General features: G+C 32.4%; 1 protein-coding gene across 3 annotated transcripts in view; it reads right to left on the bottom strand.

Moving 5' to 3' along the window:
• Grid2 (glutamate ionotropic receptor delta type subunit 2) overlaps positions 1-20,091 on the bottom strand; it is a 1,429,152-nt gene that overhangs the window by 533,032 nt on the left and 876,029 nt on the right. For all 3 annotated transcript variants that reach the window (XM_048813623.1, XM_015484559.2, XM_048813622.1), the window contains exon 8: positions 10,710-10,829. In XM_048813623.1, coding sequence (XP_048669580.1) covers positions 10,710-10,829 — 120 coding nt within the window. The remainder of the gene's footprint in view (positions 1-10,709; positions 10,830-20,091) is intronic.

Here is a 20,091-nt window from a genome sequence, read left to right as displayed (position 1 = left end):
TTGAAGTTAAAATAAAAGTTCTCCAAATAACGTTTGTGGTCTCAACAAGTAGACAGAAAAGAGAAAATAGTACTACTTAGATGTGGAATCATGGCATTAAATTACATGAACATGATCATCGATGAAATTAATAATATGCATCTCAATAATAAGACTTCATTTAGGAATAAAAATATTCTTTTGAATGTGTACTGATTGATTCATGGATGTTTATACATATTTGTTTCTGTGTTCTTATTTATAGCATTTCTTGAAGGTAGTTATTTTTTCTTACTCTGCTTTCTGAGGGTTAGTATATTTGGGTTTGGTTTTTTATTGTCTGTTTCACAACAGTTTCTCTTATTTTTCTTTCTCTCTTTTCTCTTGATAACAGCCAAATTCTATTGTTCTTTCACTCTTCCTTTTTTACTTCTATTTTTCCTCTTCCATCCTCATAAACAACACATCCTACATCCTTCTGCATCTGTCTTATTCACCTTTTGAAATTACAAACTCTTTTCTATCCCCTAATTATTTCTTCTTCTTCTTCTTCTTCTTCTTCTTCTTCTTCTTCTTCTTCTTCTTCTTCTTCTTCTTCTTCTTCTCCTTCTCCTTCTCCTTCTCCTTCTCCTTCTCCTTCTCCTTCTCCTTCTCCTTCTCCTTCTCCTTCTTTTCCTTTTAATTAACTCTATTCTTTTTTTTTGCTGGGGGCAGTGTACTGAGGATTGAACTTGGGCATTTGACCACTAAGCCGCATGCCCCACACTATTTCATATTTTATATAGAGACAGTGTCTCACTGAATTGCTTAGCACCTCGCCATTACTGAGGGTGGCTTTGAACTCTAGATCCTCTTGCCTCGGCCTCCCAAGCTGCTGGGATTACAGGCATGCACCACTGCACCGGGCTAAATAACTATTCTTAACTTATCATCAATTGGTTTATAAATGCCAGACCCCACCACTAATGCTATAGCAACAATTAATACAGTAGAAGTCATAGATAACATCTATTATTTGATTTGATTTGATTTTTTTTTAAATTTTATTGTTGGTTGTTCAAAACATTACATAGTTCTTGATATATCATATTTCACACTTTGATTCAAGTGGGTTATGAACTCCCATTTTTACCCCGTATACAGATTGCAGAATCACATCGGTTACACATCCACTGATTTACATATTGCCATACTAGTGTCTGTTGTATTCTGCTGCCTTTCCTATCCTCTACTATCCCCCCTCCCCTTCCCTCCCCTCCCCTCTTCTCTCTCTACCCCATCTACTGTAATTCATTTCTCCCCCTTGTTTTTTTTTCCCTTTCCCCTCACTTCCTCTTGTTTGTAATTTTGTATAACCCTGAGGGTCTCCTTCCCTGACATAATTCATGATTACTTGCTGTCTTTACTGATAGAAATTGTTGATCCCACCATTTCTGTTTATTGTGCAAATTAATATTGCAGATGTCAAAATAGGAACTAAGTACTTAATTTAGTACATATATTGTATGCATAGGTCATTGCTATTATTTGGCTCCCCCTAATCTGTGAGGCACTGGAAAGCTACAGATTACTTAAAAAAAAAAAAAAAAAAAAAAAAAGCAAGGGAACAAACCAAATAATAAACAAATCAGAATGAATCAATAGCAGACTCTACCTGCACCACAGTGGAGGAAATGTCAGAGAAGGAATTTTAAAAGTTTATAGTTAAACTTATCTATGAGATAAAAGATGATGTAAGGAGTGAAATCAGAGAGAAAAATACAAGAAGTGAAAGATCACTTCAATAAGGAGATAGACATTCTGAAGAGTCAATAGGAAATTCTCAAAATGAAGGAATCAATAAACCAAGTTAATGATTCAATGGAAAGCATCACTAATAGGTTAGGCCATTTGGAAGACAGATTTTCAGACAATGAATACAAAGTACATAATCTTGAAAATAAAGTTGATAATGAAGAAAAGATGTTAAGAGACAATGGAATAAAAAATACTTAACTATCACTTTAAAACCCTGCCTTTCTAAATTCTTTGGAATTTGACAAAAAATCGACAAAATTCGACATTTTATGTATTTATTATTTAAGCTTTTATGGATTATTTTGTGTTTTATTAAAAAGTGTAAGACTGAAGATATAGCTCAGTTGGTATAGTGCTTGCCTTGCATGTACAAGGCCCTGGGTTCAATTCCCAGCACCACCAAAAAGAAAAAAAAAACAAAAAAAGTGTATTACTTTTTCAGTCATTTATGTAGTTAGTAAATAGCTAGTTACTTGGATTTCAGCCTGAATACTAATTTCATGTAAGAAACAATATGTACGTTTTGAGAAGATTATTGGATAAATAAAAGTTTGTAACTATAAATTACTTTACACTTATTATTCATTTATTAAATTCTGAATAACCCTATATTACAGGGAAGAATTGGTCAAATATTAATTTTAAAACTTATAAAAATGAATCTGTAATATTTAGGACTTCTTTTTCAAAATTCTTTGAAATTTTCATTAATAAATATCACCTGAAGACACATTTCATATATTAAAAATAACTTTGCTTATGGGAAGAATTTTGAGTTTTATTATTATAGTATATACAAAATTTCCATACGATAAAGTTAATTTAGATATTCTTATCCTAATGTAAAATTGAAATGATCAAAATGGTATTGTCCTGCTTCAAATAACATAAGATATAAATTGCATACTCTAGTGTCACAGATAGTATTTGAAAATAAACAAAATGACTTCTTTTACCACTTTAATAAAACAGAGCTTCAGAATTATTCACTATTAGGTGGTATTGGAGTGAAAAATTATAGAATGCTAATTTTGAAGATAAAGTGTACTTGAAATCACAAGCAAGAAAACTTGTCTGCAAAGTCTAAATTACTTATACATTTATAATAAACTTTGAGGTATATCTTCTTCCCTCAGACTATACATGGGATTTTAAATATAAAACAACTTAATATAGAACTATGCAACTAATATGCAGAAAATAAATGTGATTTCCTTTTCCATGGCCTGAAATAAATGTTTATGCTTGGCTATAAGTTACACATATTTTCAAAGACATAAAAAAAGGTAAAGAAATCTTAGCTTTCAGAAATATTTCTCCTCAGGTAAAGGAGGATTTCTTTCTTTCTTTCTTTTTTTCTTTGGTTTTTCTGATTAGTTATACATAACAGGAGAATGCATTTCATTTTATTGTGCACAAATGGAGCACAATCATTTCTCTAAAAGCTCATACAGTAGAAGCTCTGTTGTACACGATGCAGAGATGCACCATTTGTACCTATGGTAATGATGTCTGTCTTATTCCACCATCTTACCTACCCTCTTACTCCCTCTTATAATTCCCATTTTATCACCAACATGGACATGATATTCTTTACTCTAAATCAAAGACACCACTCCTGCACCAAACAAATAAGTTATGGAAGTTCTATTAGTAAATTTTGTCATATTATATGCCCAGCAATATTCATTACTTGTAGTCTTTCCAATTGTATAAAATCCTCTTCCTGTTAAGGAGAATTTATAATCCCCTGAGGAAGCCAGACAAGCCTGAGAGAACAAGAGATATATACTCAAATGATCCAAACCAGACCATGGAGAAATTCAGAGGAAAGAAAAGGCAGAGAATTTGAGGTCCAATGATAAGCCCCTGGGATTATGATTCAATTGAACCTACCATGCCATAAATGTCACTGCACACTAAATTAGTCTGTTGTGAGTTTCCAACATACATGGATAAATGACTCACTTTTTGAGCGTTTACTACTACCATCTGCACATTCATACAACCTCTTTGAAATAAACCTTCATATCTACCACTTAATATTTGTTGCCAAAGTATGTTTATATGAGCAAATGCTTCTCAATTTGATATATTCCTAATCTAAATTCCTTTGATAATTACCAGTACCGGGTCATGGACATTGATTTCTATTTGTGGCTAAAACTAAGAATGTGGTTCTTCAGTAGAGGTAAGTACCACTGCATTACATTGGAGAAACATCAGTGCATACAGCTATTTCCTCTGCTTTGGAGTGATGGCAGATGGGCTTCCTCTGAAGCATAAATAATCTGATTCACAGTATGTTTTTTTTAAGAGCACAGACTTTCTTTACACATCAGGAGATTGTTGGGATCAATGATTTTTAAAGTCTCACACAATGGAAATTTTATAAAGTACTACAGTGAATATCAATCACATGACTTTGTTGTATGAAATATTTTCTTGCAGATACATCCAAATAAAAGTGACAGAGCTAAGTTTATTATGATTGTATACCATATGCAAAGAAGAATGGGAGAAAAATAAAAGATATTTATTAACAATATTTTCTAGATTCTATTTATTATATAAAACTTCCAAGACACAAATTATTGGAAATGTGACAGTAAATAAATGTGGCAGCTTAAAGTATAAAGACTAAGTTTATGCAGGACATATTTACCCCCAGAGTCTCTGCTATTAGCTTTCCATATAACTATAAAGGGTATACTTCCAAGCTTTGATTAATAAAATTGTAGAATTTTGGCCAGGAAAAAAAAAACATTAAAAAACCTAAAAAGGTTAGGGTTTCATGCTAACATTGGGATTGTCATGGATAATGCTCTGTCAGTCACACCTAAATGAAATTCCTTTCCCTACTTCATTCACGTAGAAATTTCTTACAAGAACAACCACTAGACTTTTTATTTCTTGCACTGGCTTCTTGTGTTGGACAGCATATAAATTACTATCCACGTACAAATGGGCAATATTTTAAATATTCCTCATTATCTAACCTATAAACATTATTTCACTTAATCCTTAAAGCAATCCTGAGAGACACATATGTATTATTACAGATTGAGAAATAGAGACTCACTTTGGTTAGAAGTCTGAAGACAAACCATTCAGCAAGTGACAGGGTCAGAATTTCAACTTACGTGTATCTGACAAGGCTATGCACCCTTTTCTACCATAACATAATAAGTCTAGTCTGGTTAGAAATGATATTGAACTACAAGTACCAATAGTCCTAATTAGCTTGTACTTTCATGAGTCTTGCCATTTTTCTTAAGAATAACAAATCTAACTACCTATTATCTCTCTTATTCTCTATGAACTCTTCCAAAAAATTTACACATATTAATAACCATTAAAATTATTGATTATATTTTTGTTGACCCAGTGCCCAAGTCTGCTAGACATTGAGAATAAAAAGATGAAAGGATTATTATCATACACTCACATTCTCATATGGCTTATCAACAACTAATTTATGTGCATGTATATGTTAATTTTCATTTGAAATAAAGAAAAAATATGGCTGATAAGTGTTTAAAGGCAGAGAAGAATCAAATGGATTCTAGTATTAGTATGTGTATATGTATGTGTGTGTATATATATATATATATATATATATATATATATATATATATATATATATTCATTCCTTCATTCATTAAATACTTTAATGAGCATTTGCTGTTTATCATGTGTGGGGGAATATAATAGGAAGAAACAGAATTTCTTATCTTATGGAGTTATATTACAATGGAAAGATAGACTATAACAAGTAAATTAATATTTACAAATATACATATAAGAAGATATTTACATAACTACATGTACATATATACTATCAGTTTGCAAACAATTATACAGAAACATAAAGTGGGATAATATGAAAAGAAAAAAGCTATTTTAGATATCCTAGAATCAGAATAAAAACAAATGATGAAGAATACTAGTAAAATGTTTAATCCTTGGCCATTTGAATGCAAAGCTATTCTTTCCTCTGAGTTAAACATTTAAAAACAACTTAGTTTATTAAGAATGGACCAACATCAAACTATGTAATACTCTTTGAAAAAATAGTACATTATGTTTGCCTGGGAATGCAAAGCAGTAGATTTTATATTTGTGAATTTAATGTTGGAGAACCTGAATAAAGATTCTAAATCTATCTGAGAAATCATTGTACCTAGGAGCTAAAATATCTCTGCTGTACCATTTTATTTCATCAACTTCTGAGAAAACACTTTTATGAAGATACTAAGCATTACTATGCAATTAAGATAGGTTGTGAAACCAGCTTTAATCTACTTTTCCTAGCTTTATTTTCTTGTTTGTGATAAAGTTCAAAGACATTAAGTCTAGAGTATTAAATTTTAATGCTAGAACTCAGTCTTCACAGTAAAATGTGAGTAGCATTGGCAACTGAACAAAACAAAGAAAATTCAGACAAGTAAAAAAGCTGTTATATTGCATTCCTTTTCTAAGAAAAAGCATATATTGATTCTTCAAAAGCAAAGTCATGTAATTTAATATTTAGCTCTTATAAAAAATTTTGTTGTATTTGATATTGTTAGAATTAAATCATTCCTTCAAAATTCTATATTGTAATGGACATAACAGGAACAATTATATTCTTGCAGAGTTTAAGGATACAGAACATCTTGATGATTTCTAAACTTGGCTTTGAGTCTCACCTGAATTTATCTCAAGGATACATGGTGTGCTAGTAGCTTCAATATACTATTTTCTGAAGAAACAGCTTACATCAAAGTAAAGGAACATGTAGAAAATATCAGAGCAGGAAAGCTCTTCATTTTGATCAGCATCAGTGAAAATTAAATAATCCTTTTCACATTCTCATCAAATTCAGAAAAGTGAAGCCTTCATTCATATAATGCCAAGAAAGCAGAGACTAGTCAAAAATTTAGGACTGAACTCTTGGTCAAATCCTGAACAGACAAAACTCTGCTTACTGTATGAGATCTGACAGTATCCCTGCTTGAGGTGATAAGGCTGCAGGCATTGTGTACACTTAGCCACTGGCAGCAGAATAAACACTGACAACTTGACAGTTCATCAATTGGAAAGCCATTCACTCTTCTTGAGACATGGAGAAACAGGGAATGGAACCTTAATTTCAGGCATACATCTAGTAAGTCTATACTGCAAAAAACCATCTGCAAGGCAATGTTTCCCCTTGCTAAGTATCTGTGAAAACATTACCACATGTGTTAATGCCTGTATGAATCAACTGCCCTATTTATAAATGGAGCTGCCAATCCCAAAACTATTTAAAAATGTTCTTACAATTACTTGAGAATTGGATTTGGATTTTTATCAATTCAGCAGTTAATTAAAATTACAAATTAGTAGCAAAACATATAAATTATAGAAATAAATATTTAAAAATTAAGAATGTTTAAAAATTTTTAAAACAATAATACAAAAAAAATGTGTCAACAATGTAAAAGACACCATGAATAAATATTTGGTGAAAAATAGTACTTTTCACATAATGTCTATAAAAAGCCAGCTCATAGGAGCAGTTCCAACCAGTTTAGGAGCTGGAGCACAGAAACTCAAACAACTAAAATTTCAGGAATTATTTAATATTTCTTAACAATAAAGCAGACTTGATATGGTATATATAAATCACTGTCACCTTACTGGCAGAGAGAATAAATTACAGATTTTGAATTCAGAGCAAGGAGGGTGAAGCAATTACATTGAACCAAAATGTTCTTAGAAGGCTAAATGAAGGGCTCTTCTGCCAAGCATGACATGGTGAACACCTGGAAACCATCCCCTCTTAGAATTACAAATTCAGAAGTCTCTCTCCCCAAAGACTACTTCCTGGCTCTGAAGCTCTCACTTAATCCCTTTTAAAATGTAGGCTCTTTAGACACATTGAGGGCTCTATTCTCTTAAGTCTCACTTTCTCTCTATTTTGAGAATTCTCCTATCTTTACTGCTTGCTATTCATGTTCAATTTAGATTTCATGCTTTGCCACTTCAACTGTATCTTGCCAAAATCTGATTTCACTGCCTCATTGTGCTATCAAAAACAACACAAACAAAACGAAAACAACCTGATGAAACCTCAAGCTTACATTAATCCAATCTCATTCAGTCTGCTGATTGTTGCCAAGCAAACATACATAATCATGGAGATTCATGTTATAGTGAGTTTTTCAACCTCATAGGGGTCAAGAGCCCAGCCTGGTGATTCTTCCTTGTATCCTAATCAGTTCTCTGTTGTGTGCCACAGCAACCATTTCAAAACTGAGTCTCCAGCTTTATTATCTCCATGTTTTGGTTAATGTTGTTACTAAGATTGAACCCAGGGGTGCTTAACAACCTAGCCACATCCCCAGCCCTTTTTATTTTTTATGTTGAGACAGAATCTTGCTAAGATGCTTAGGGTCTCACTAAGTTGCTGAGGCTGGCCTTGAACTTGCCATGCTCCTGTCTTAGCCCCCCCAAGTTGCTGGGTCTCCAATGTTTTTGAATTTCTTTCCTCCTTAGCAAATTAATCCCATTCTCTACTTTTCCAGGAAAAGATAATATAGTTTAGGCCATTCCTTTAACTTCCAAAAGTGAAGACTTGCTTTCAAATGTACCATTGTTTCTTTACCTGCTCTCTTATCACTCTGGAAAATATGGACCCCCATTCATAAGTACAAATAGTCCATCCAATTCTGGATAAAATCCAATTCTCTTTTTTTCTCCTGGACTTCGATCAATGATCCTATATCTTCATCTATTCCTCTCTCCGGGCTTGGTCTGTGAGCATTCATAATACTCAAGTCTTACATCCTAAAATTTCTCCCTTTCACCATCACAAATTCATTTAATTACTACCCAAATATGTTACCTTCTTCACATTTTTACTTTTCTGTGGTTACTATTTAAATACATGGCATTAAATACATGGCCACTCCACTGTGATTTCTCCCATTAATTAAAGCTAATTGCAAAAACATTTATTCTATCCTGGATCTGGTTCTTGGATGGTTCATATTACTAACTCATTTAGGTTAAGTAGAGCATAATCTTAGCATCAAATCTAACAGCATGGACAATTTCAGGAAACCCCATTCAAAAATATAAATGAAACAACCTTAAGCAATAAGAGAGCAAATCATATAATTTTATGTAAATATAAATATGATATTTTATGTCATGTAAGCACAATTTTCATGTAAAATTATGTGTATACCAGGAATGGATTAAATTTCCTTAATCTGGTCGAAGTTATTAAAAAGAAAAAATATTTATGTTCTAGTATAATGTTAACATATTTTTTTCTCTCAGACTGATAACAATCCAAAGATACTGCTATCTCCATTTAGCATTTTCTCAGTGGTTCTAGTCAGTATATTAAGACAGGAAAAATAAAAAGTGTAAAATTACAAAAGAAGAGATAAAAACTCTCATTAATTTTAGATGATAAGAAAATTTTCAGTGGACAAAGAAATAACTAGAATTAAAAAGCTGAGCAAGGTAATCAAATATAAAGTCAATATATAACATCAATATTATTTTCATGTCAACAATAAACAGAAAATAAAATTTTAAAAGATTCCATTTTATATTTATATGATATAGTACCACTGAGGAATACAAGTTAAACAGACAAAACTCTGCTGCTAACAAGAAGACTGTATCATTTTTAAAAAAATACGTTGAGGGCTGGGGTTGTACTTCAGTGGCAGAGTGCTTGCTTAGCATGTGTGAGACACTGGGTTTGATCCTCAGCACCACATATATAATAAAAAAATAAAGGTATATCAACAACTAAAAAAAATTAAAAAAAATTCATTGAGGAAAAAAAAAGTTACAAATGACTACTACATATCTGTTTATGTGATATTCCAGGCCAAGCAAACTGTCATTATTACTAGGGATGGAAACAGGAGTGATGGGACCTTTTCAGTGATGGAAATGTTTTGTAATCTAATCTGTGTGGAGATCACACTGGTGTATTTCATAAAGCTTTTTATATGTTTGCTATTCTTCACTATAAAACAAAAATTTAAAAATGTATTATGATAGTTTCAACTTAGCATAAATTTTTTGATAAATGTTTATTGACCAGAAGAACAAGTCCTAACTTCATTTTGTCCAGGTTTTCTGAATCTTACATCAGCCCTGGAAGGAAACACCTACTGAAGAGACACTTACTCTCAATGCAGTCAACTCCATATAGTTAGAAATTTATAGTTATCAGCTCTGTATGCAAATTTAATCACCTCAGGTTTATCCCTACCAAAAATACATAAAAATGGCAAATCCAAACTACAGAAAATCCATTTCTCCTAGGGCTTTTACATTTCTTCTTGAGAAAGTTATTGTCCAAGTATTTCATGAAACATCCTTTATTGGCACTTAGCTGCTTCATAAGATCTGTAGTATATAACAAGAGTTCATTTCCAATGACTTTTTATACTTATTATACTGCGTACATAGATGGTGCAATACTACAATGTCACATTTTATTGTAGTCTTTCTGTCCTACCATAGAAAATATATCCAAGCTATTATTCTGATTTTGTGCATGTTACAAACTAATAATCAAGCAGCTAGGCATTATATAAATATGAAACTCACACTTTATAAAAATTATCATTATAATGAATGAGCAATAATACCATTTCCCTAGGCAAGCATCAGATTATTTTTTCCTTTAAGTTATTCTGAGGCATAAATAAAATTTACTGCTTAATACTTCTGTATTTAAGTACTTAAATACTTAATATTTAAAATCATTTCAATCCCTAATTCTCACATACTTTCTCTCTCAGCCTCCCCCCACTTTCTCTTTCAAACTACAATGTGAACTTTAACATGTGCTGTGATCAAATTGTATGGAGAACAGTCAAGCAAATCATGAAAGTCATAGGAAAAAGCATATTTTAAAATGTGTCTGGGCTTACTTTGCGAACACCTCTGCCAAGCTCTTCTCCATAGTTGGTTCCAAGAATTTCAAAGTGGACATTGGGATTACCTCCATTTTCTCCAAATTCTAGCTCTCCAGTCAAACCACTCACTCCACCCTAAAGGAAAGAACAGATAGTGGTATAAAATTTAGTAATACTAAAATATAAAAGGAAGTTCTACAAACTAAACTTCCATCTAGAAAGTAAATATTTCAAGCACAAGTTATTAAAAGACCTTCTAATGTGTATACAACATAAACAAGAATACAATTGAAAGTAATCTTGAAATTCACTTATAGGAAATTTAGTTTCCAAGAGTCAAATGACAACACAAAATGACATCATGTTATTAAAAGAGAATAAAATTATGGCATTTGCAGGTAAATGGATGGGGTTGGAGAACAGCATGCTAAGGCAAGTAAGCCAAACCCCCAAAACCAAAGGCTGGATGTTGTCTCTGATAAGTGGATGGTGATCCATAATTGGGGAGGGAGTGCTGTGAGGAGAATAGAGGAACTTTGATTGAGCAAAGGGGAGGGAGAGGGGGAGAAAGCATAGGGGCAGGAAAGATGGTGGAATGAGATGAACATCATTACCCTAGGTACATGTATGATGCACATATGGTGGGACTCTACATAGTGTACAACCAGAGAAATGAAAACCTGGGCTCCATTTGTGTACAATGAATCAAAATGCATTTTGCTTTCATGTGTAACTAATTAGAACAAATTGAAAAAAAATGACATCATGTTAGAGGTGAGACTCAATTCCAGGTTCAAGTTTTTCCACCTTACCTTGAATCATGGGTGACTACATTTGTTAGAATGCATGATGTTCTGGTGAACACAAAAAGCTACTCTGGAGGTAAATTTTGACAACGCAATATGCTTTACTCCAGCACAATTCCATTTAAATATCATCCAAATTTTATCCCTGGGAATCTCAAAATTCATGTTTTTTAAAAATTATTGGAGGCTTATTTTCCTCCTTCTGTAGACATACTTATGCAATTACAACCAAAATATACTATTTCAAAATCTAGAAGAATTTTGAACATTTTTTTTACTATGAAGATAAATGTTTAAGAGATAGATATGTTTGATCTGTTTTAAATATTACACAAAGTGTGTTATATATGTGTGGATATACATATACATATATGTATGTACATATATATATACACACATATATAAAAAATTGCATGGTACCCATTAATATATACAATTTTATGTTCTTATGTATCAGTTAAGAAATTTCAAATGATAAAAAAGGTAAATTATGTGTATATACATAATATATAAAATATATACACAAATAGATGTATATGGAAACTAAATTAGACTTGAAAAGTGCTTTTACTCTTAACCAGCAGTGTTAGCTGTTGAGATTCCTTGGGAACTTCCCAGCTTCATCTTTCATTCAACGTGACAGATGTTCCTTTCCCCAACAGATGGCAATGTAGGTCATACTTCTTTCGCTCTTGTTTACCATTCTTTTCTGACTTTAGTTTATCTGACTTCATATTATTTAGGATTTTATAAATCAACGTCACATTCTGAATCATGTCAATATCAAAGTATGTCTGAATTAGAATTTTGGCCTAATAATGGCTTTTATTTGGGCAACAAATTACCTCAGTATATAAACTGCTTCAATTATCACCTCTGTGATGTTGCTACTAGACTATATATCTCACTTGTCATAACCTGTAACTCCATTTCTTGTCTTTTTTGGCTGACATTATGCTGTCTGTTATATATTCTACTACATCTGTGACTTACAGGTTCTCACTGGATGCTATTCATAAAAGAGGCCCAAGAGACCATTATTGATGGTTTTCTACTTTAATATGGATTTCAATATTTAGTCTATTTCATTTTTGCAACAATAATAATTAAAAAAAATCGGGCTGGGTTTGATCCTCAGCACCACATAAAAATAAAATAAAGATGTTGTGTCCACCGAAAACTGAAAAATAAATATTAAAAAATTCTCTCTCTCTCTCTCTCTAAAAAAAAAATCACCTTAACTATACAGTTTTATTCAGGAAGAATCTGTTGATTTTGATATATGCTCTTTTCACACACAATTTGGCAGTCAAGGGCACAGGTCATACTTGCTGGATTTTACCAACAGTATAAGAATGTACTAGCTGCATAAATCTGGCCAAGTCTCTTAACTTCTCTATTCCTCTATTTCTGTATCTGTTAAGTGGGAAAAATAATAGAACCTATCTCAGAAGATTATTATCTTTATAATAGTTTTTTTAAAATATTTATTTTTTAGTTTTAGTTGGACACAATACTTTATTTCACTTATTTATGTTTATGTGGTGCTGAGGATCAAACCCAGGGTTGAGTGCTCTACCACTGAGTCCCAGCCCCAACCCCTATTATAGTTGTATATGTATAATAGTATTTATAGTATAAAACAAGTATATAGTGCTTGACATACAGTGAGAGCTCAATACTATTATAATCTTTATCATCATCACCTCTACTACTACCTTATTCTTTAATGTTGGAGGCTAATTCTATAGATTGTAGGCATAGTTTTATTTTTTCTCAGGCATTTTTAAATTTTTTTTAAATTTTTTATTTGTTTTATTTGTTTTAATTAGTTACACATGACAGGGAAAGGAAGGACAGCAGAATAAAATAGACATTATTATTGATGTATGTATATACGTGACTACATGACCAATGTGATTCTGCAATCTGTACACTCAGAAAAAATGAGAAATTATACCCTAACTGATTCAAATGTATGATATGTCAAGATCTCAGGCAGTTTTATTGGGTTTGTAAAAATACATTATATGCATGAATATTTAGATGCCCTTAGAGATGTTTTCATAAATTTCAACTTAATTATATCTCATTGATTAGTATTTTGGAAGAATTAAAATAGCTAGCATAAGATCCACTCGCTCCTTTTATGGCAGATATTAGGATGGAAAGCAAGTTTAATATCCCTTTCAACTGTAATTCCAGAAACATAGTCTGGCAATATTTACTAGGAAGAAGAGTCCTTAAACATAAAAAAAAAAAAAAAAAAAAAAAAAAAAAAAAAACTTTAGCAAGATATCCTAGGCTAAGGGGTTATTCTAGAAATTATTATAGTCAATAAGCTTAGGAATTATGGATTAATGGACCCTGGAAAATGTCCTGATAGTTTACACTTTCTAGAATAAAAACTAAGGTATTTCTTAATGCAAATGGTTCCTATTATGAAAATAAATCTGATAAAACCTTCATTGGAGACAGAATGTAATGTCCAATGTGGGAAGAAAGGACCTGGTAAGCTATGTAGAATGTCCCATACTCTCTCCTTTGCCTGTGTTCCTTGTCTGACTGCATGTTTGATAAAGGGAATATATTCAATTCTTATAAGTAAATTTGATACTTTGTGTTAGCTGAGTCTTAATCTCTCAAAACATCTGATTATCACTTAAGATTGAAGACTAAGTACCATGGATTTATTATCCGTAATATCTCTAAGTGGCAAATGCAGCAGGAGTTTGACAAATGTAACTTACATTACCACACATAAGTTCAAGCTAATGATATTCAGAAAGCTTTTGATAAGAGCTTTTGTTGTCCTCAAAAACACATGTACCTCATTGGGGTACCTGATTACTTTCTTAGTACTATATTTCTAGGAAAAAGAAAGGATTGTATATCAAAAAGATTGTTATGTAGTAAAAATATTATCCCCTGAAATTTTTAAACAGTTGAGCACTAAACTTCCTGTTGCAATCTTATTATTCCCAATCAATGCTCACATGGCCAGGTCTTCTTCATGCCAGCTAGTTTTCACCATGAGCAACTTAGTGTACATTGCTTTGAATGAGGTACAAAAATCCCTGATAAATCAGGGGACTTGCATTTAACTTGCTGCAGCCTTCAGTTACCTTGTTCACCTTTCAACTTTGTAATTTATCCTCTTTATGCTATATTCTTAATGAGCTATTGGCATGTATCATCAGAGAAACTTTCCCTCACTGGATGTCAGGGATACTTGAGAGGTCGGCATTTTAAGTACATAAACCCTGTAAGTGAAGCCCCTTGTTATCTCACCCAGACTTAACCTGTTTTTTGATTGCCTTAGAAAATTCCATTGGTTCTGAACTTTTTCATTTACCCTCAGATTAACCTTGAAAACAGTCTTGGTAAAAATGTCTGCTGTCTAGGTGATAATGAGTGGTCATTATCTTTGTTCATGCATGGTTGTATTTTTTTTAATCTTCTGATGATGCAGCAGATTTTAAACAAAATAAGCTAATGAGACATTGATAGAATGAATAGCACATACAAATAATTTCTAGATGTCCTTTAAATTGACAGTAAAATTGCTGTCAGAGTAAACCTGTTTAAAAATACAAAATAAATTAGCTTGGATTTTATCCTACCCGTTTGATATAGAAATACCAGTGGGTATCATATAGAGAGCAAAGAGAAGAAAAAATAAAGGGAGAACCAAAGGTTGGGAATAATTTATTGCAAAGGTAAGATAATAAATTTCTGGAAGGCAAATCTTTGTTGTTCCCTTATGGATAAGATAAATTGGAAAAAAAATGAGAAAAAAATATTTTTTAAGAACTTATGGGCTGGGGATGTGTGTGGCTCAAGCGGTAGCGCGCTCGCCTGGCATGTGTGCGGCCCAGGTTCAATCCTCAGCACCACATACAAAGATGTTGTGTCCGCCGAAAAACTAAAAAATAAATATTAAAAAAAAATTCTCTCTCTCTCTCTTAAAAAAAAAAAAGAACTTATTTTACTCTGTTTGTAAAACTGAAGGAGTTTTCCCTATACTTGAAATTGAAAAGTAACTTAAAAACATAAAAAATTTATGATATTTGACTAATTTCCTAATACATATTCCTAGGCTCCTTGTCACCCACAGACATGCCTAGGAACCAAGGATAGCCTTTAAAAAAACCATGAGGCCTGTAAGGCAGTGCACACACAGGAGATGCCAGACTTAGCAGCATGCCCTCATATCCCCATGTTTCATTAGTGTCAGCTTCAGAGAGAAAAATCCCTGACAGGAGAAAAACACCACAGTTTCTACCCAGCAAAGAAATATAATAGTAGGCAGATAAATATCAGGATCCTGGATGAAAACAAAAATAAAACCAAAGCTTAATTTGTATGAAATGTTTAGAAAAAATTGATTTGGACACACACACATACTCACTCTCAAATATTCATTCAAAATAGAATTGCAACAAACTGAGAAGTAAATAGGACACTCTTAGCATTTTAATTATGCTATCTACATCTTAAGGAAACTGAGGCACAGAAAACTACTTCAGTGAGGAGCCCATACAGAAACCTTTAACTTGTTCCTCATAATTTTTCCTCTGGACCATATAAACTGTGTGTCCAATAAAACATATGTATATCACAGTGATTTCTCAAAAAATTAATACTGAATGAAACTCATTTGAACTCTACAACACTTTACCCACTTTCTAATTCAAATAATCTGAAGTTGGAGTGTGCACTGATAAGTTCACAGGAGCCTATTCCAAGGGCAAAATGACTTTTTTTCCAAAGCTCCTGTAGTAAAAGTTTGGATGCTTTTTTTTTTTTTTGTAAAATAAGCTATTTGTGGTAAATCAGATTATGTTTTGCTATATTTTCTCTTTCCTTCAAGTTTACAAATCCTAAAAGTTATAGTGTATTACACCGAAAGGAAAATAATATGTTTGCACTTAAATATACAAATTTTTTAAAAGCCTACAACACAAAATAATGTCTTAGAATTATTTTTGTCCAAGAAATAAACCTAGGATTAATTATTTTAATCTTCTTTCTCAAATAGTTAATTAATCACCAAATCTCCTTTCAACCCTTTAAATCTATCTTGGAGTTGGGTACTTCTGTCCATCCCATGTCCCACACCCTGGACTAGACGCCCTCTGAGTAGGAGCCCACTCCTCTTGGTTGGTGTTCTCTCTTCTATCCTGTCCTCATCCAATGATAGCTGCAGAATGGAATTGCCATGTGGCAGCCACAGGGTAATCTGATTTTGTGATCACACTGTTTAAGATACTTCATGGCCACCTTTCTTTGTGAACAGAGTTTAGGCACATATATACAGTTACAGGACCCTGCATGATCCTTCCCATCCACCTCTCATAAGCATGAGGAATCACAGCCCTGCTCTATGCATGCAGCTTGGGCTTATTTCAGACTCAGGTGAGCCCGAGTCTCCTTCCAAGCCTCTGAACTTTCTACACCCCTTGCATGAAACATTCTTCCATCCCTATCCTTGGAACATGCTTCTCTTCCTTTCCTGGATGAATTATAGCACACTTGAGAAGTAAATAGGACACTATACATTATGCTATCTACATCTTAAGGAAACTGAGGGCAAAGAAAACTACTTCAGTGAGGAATCCATACAGAAACCTTTATATGGTTTCTGCCCAACCTGAATGTTTCCACCTGTCAGTCTTCAACCCAAGTAGAATCTCCTGTCACATATTTCCAGAACAGTTGGTGTTTTCCCTTTTATAGAACTGATCACACTTGTATTTTTGATATTTCTATTTTTCTTCCTTATTCTATGATCTCACAGTACAGCATATGGTAGTATTCAATAAATATTTGTTGAATGAATAAATTACCATTTAAGAACTGAAGTGATTTCAATATTTTTGCCATTTCAAAGAATACTCTTTCAAATATCAACATGCACCAAGATATCTCTTTTAGATCAGTAAGTATCAACATGTACCAATATAAGATAATGTATAAGATTCCATTGATATTTTCTATTTTCCCACATTCAGTTTTGAAGTAATTACCTCAAGCAATTAACAGAAGTTGATCAATTAAGCCAATGTGAATATATTTGATTTGAAGATCTATTGAGTTTTAATTGGCTAACTCAGATAAAATGAATAGGAAATGGTTAGTGTAAAAAATGCAATCACTTTTTTTGTTGTTGTTTTAAAGTCAAAGATGTAAGTGTATTCCTTCTAATACTTGGGGCTGATTTCATCCAAAATTTTTGTGTCTTTCATTTACCCACAAAATAAAATCATTTGTTCTCAGTCTCTTTTCAGTTCAGATAATTTTCTCTAATGTGTTCTGTGAACTCTGGAAAACTAATCAACTTTTGTCACTATATACATGATTTAAGAAGATGTGTCAGTTACAGTGGTCCCAGCCACATACTCCTCTCAAAGCTTTACATAAACCAACCCTGCTAATTTTGAAGTTTCCATTACGATGCTATGAATTCTATGAAAATTTTTCTATTTTTTATTTTAAGTCAAGTTCCCCAGGAAACAGCTCTGAAATAGGAACTTGTTTATATGTGGGAAGTTTACTTGAAGAGTTCCTGAGAATGTACCTGGGAGAGAATAAGGGAAGGTGGATTGGGCAGAGGGAGAAGTGGAACTATTATGCAAACACAGCAGCCTCTCAGGTGACCCTCCAGGCCAGTCTGTGGTTATCCCTGTGTGAGGGAAAGGACTCATGCCTTTCTAGCCTGCAATGACCATTCTTTAGATACATGCAGGTCCCAGGAAAAGGGTGAAGCAGCTCCTTCCTGTCTAGGACAGTTGCTAAGCAGAATGTTGGCTAGGTGTCCTTGGGGAGAATCAGTGCCTCCTGGTGAAGCAGGTATGTGAGTGTACAACACACTCCACTCTTCTCTAAGATTTCTCAGAATCCTATTTTTACCATACTTTCTATTGTCCTTGGCCTTAGAGAATAGCTTTTTGTACTTAACCAATATCCACTACTGGATTCTACATTTCGTTTCTTGATTTTGCACTATTCATTCCACAATGCATGCAAATTGATGAACATCTATTAAGACACTGGTGAATAAATGACTGAATAAAGTGTAGTCTTGGAAAATGTTTCAATATTAAGAGGAGTAACATGAAGAAACAATGAAAATAATTGCTATTTAAACATGAACAATTCAATAAATAAAGATTGGTTACCCACATTGCACAGGTATGATCCAAATCCACATTCTATAAGAAAGAAGGTTGTTCTCCACTGGTTAAATTAATTTCTAAATGTTCTAGTGAAGTGGTTTCAAATTGTGGTTCTTAGAACTGATTGTGGTGGGAGTCCATCTGTGGAGATCCTCTCTCACTTTTTTAGAGCACCTAAATTTCTATTGATTTTACTTAGAAAAGTTTGAAAGCCTGCTCTAGGTTATGTAACATCAATAAACTAAATTACAAAACATAAAAACCCTTCCTTAAATACATATTACAAGTAAGTGCAGCTTCTGATAATAAAATAAAGATTGCAAAAATAAGCCATATTAAAATTTATATATGGCTTATGTAATTTCAAGGTAGTCACATTTTCTTTAGTCAAGTGATTGTGACAAAATTGTAAAAATACTACCATTATAATCAATAAAAAGGGTAAATGGTACATAGTTCAAAGAACACAGAATTAGAATTAAAAAAACCACAGTATTTGTAACTAATTAGCTGTATAACTATTAAGTTATTTAGTTTTTCTGTGGCTCAGTTTTCTATAACTTAAAATGAGGAAAAATAGGCAAGATTAACTTTATTGTACTTTCAACTCTAAAATTCTATGAGACACTAATAAAAATAAGAATTTAAGCATAAAAATATAAATAAAAAACAAAAGAATACTTTGCTAAAACATTTTTAGACATTAAATTTCAAACAATACCCTTGATATACCTCATAATACTTATGACATTTTTATTAAGCCAATATGGTGTTTATCATTAAAATTATACAAGACTGGAAGAAGAATATAGGAAGTTTGTCCAGGAAAGTTTTTAAAGTATTAAAAAGACAAAGTATTAAAATTGAAGTTATAACATTAATTTTATTTGAAGATTATATCAATGTCTATTTGAAAAATACAAGAGAATAAACTATGATCTGAGAACTAGTAATTAAGCTTGAAAAGTTCATCCGATCAGTCTAAAACATATTAAACATCAATAACTGCTCTGAATATACTTGCAATAACTAATATAATGGAAACAGCTCCCATTCATGTGCACACACACACATACACAAGACCCTATAAATTTTTAGGAAAAAAATACATTGGAAATATGCACAAAGAACACTATAACTCTCTAAGGAGGGTTATAAAAAGATGATAATATTGATCCCATGTCTATGGGTGAGAAGACTCAATATTTAAAAAAATTAAAATCCTTTCAAAAACCAAACTACAAAATATGTATAAATAACAATAGCATTGTGGTGCTCATAATACATGGGAAAAAACTAAATGTTGAGAATTAAGCTCTAATTTTAGAAAAAAGAGAAAAATTAGGAAGATCTTATTCCACCCATTCAGACAAAAAAAATTATAAAGCTGAACACAAGAGTATCTGCAAAATA

This window comes from Marmota marmota, unplaced genomic scaffold, assembly GCF_001458135.2.
Source record: "Marmota marmota marmota unplaced genomic scaffold, marMar, whole genome shotgun sequence".
Taxonomy (NCBI): domain Eukaryota; kingdom Metazoa; phylum Chordata; class Mammalia; order Rodentia; family Sciuridae; genus Marmota; species Marmota marmota.
This window is presented reverse-complemented; position numbering and strand designations above follow the sequence as displayed.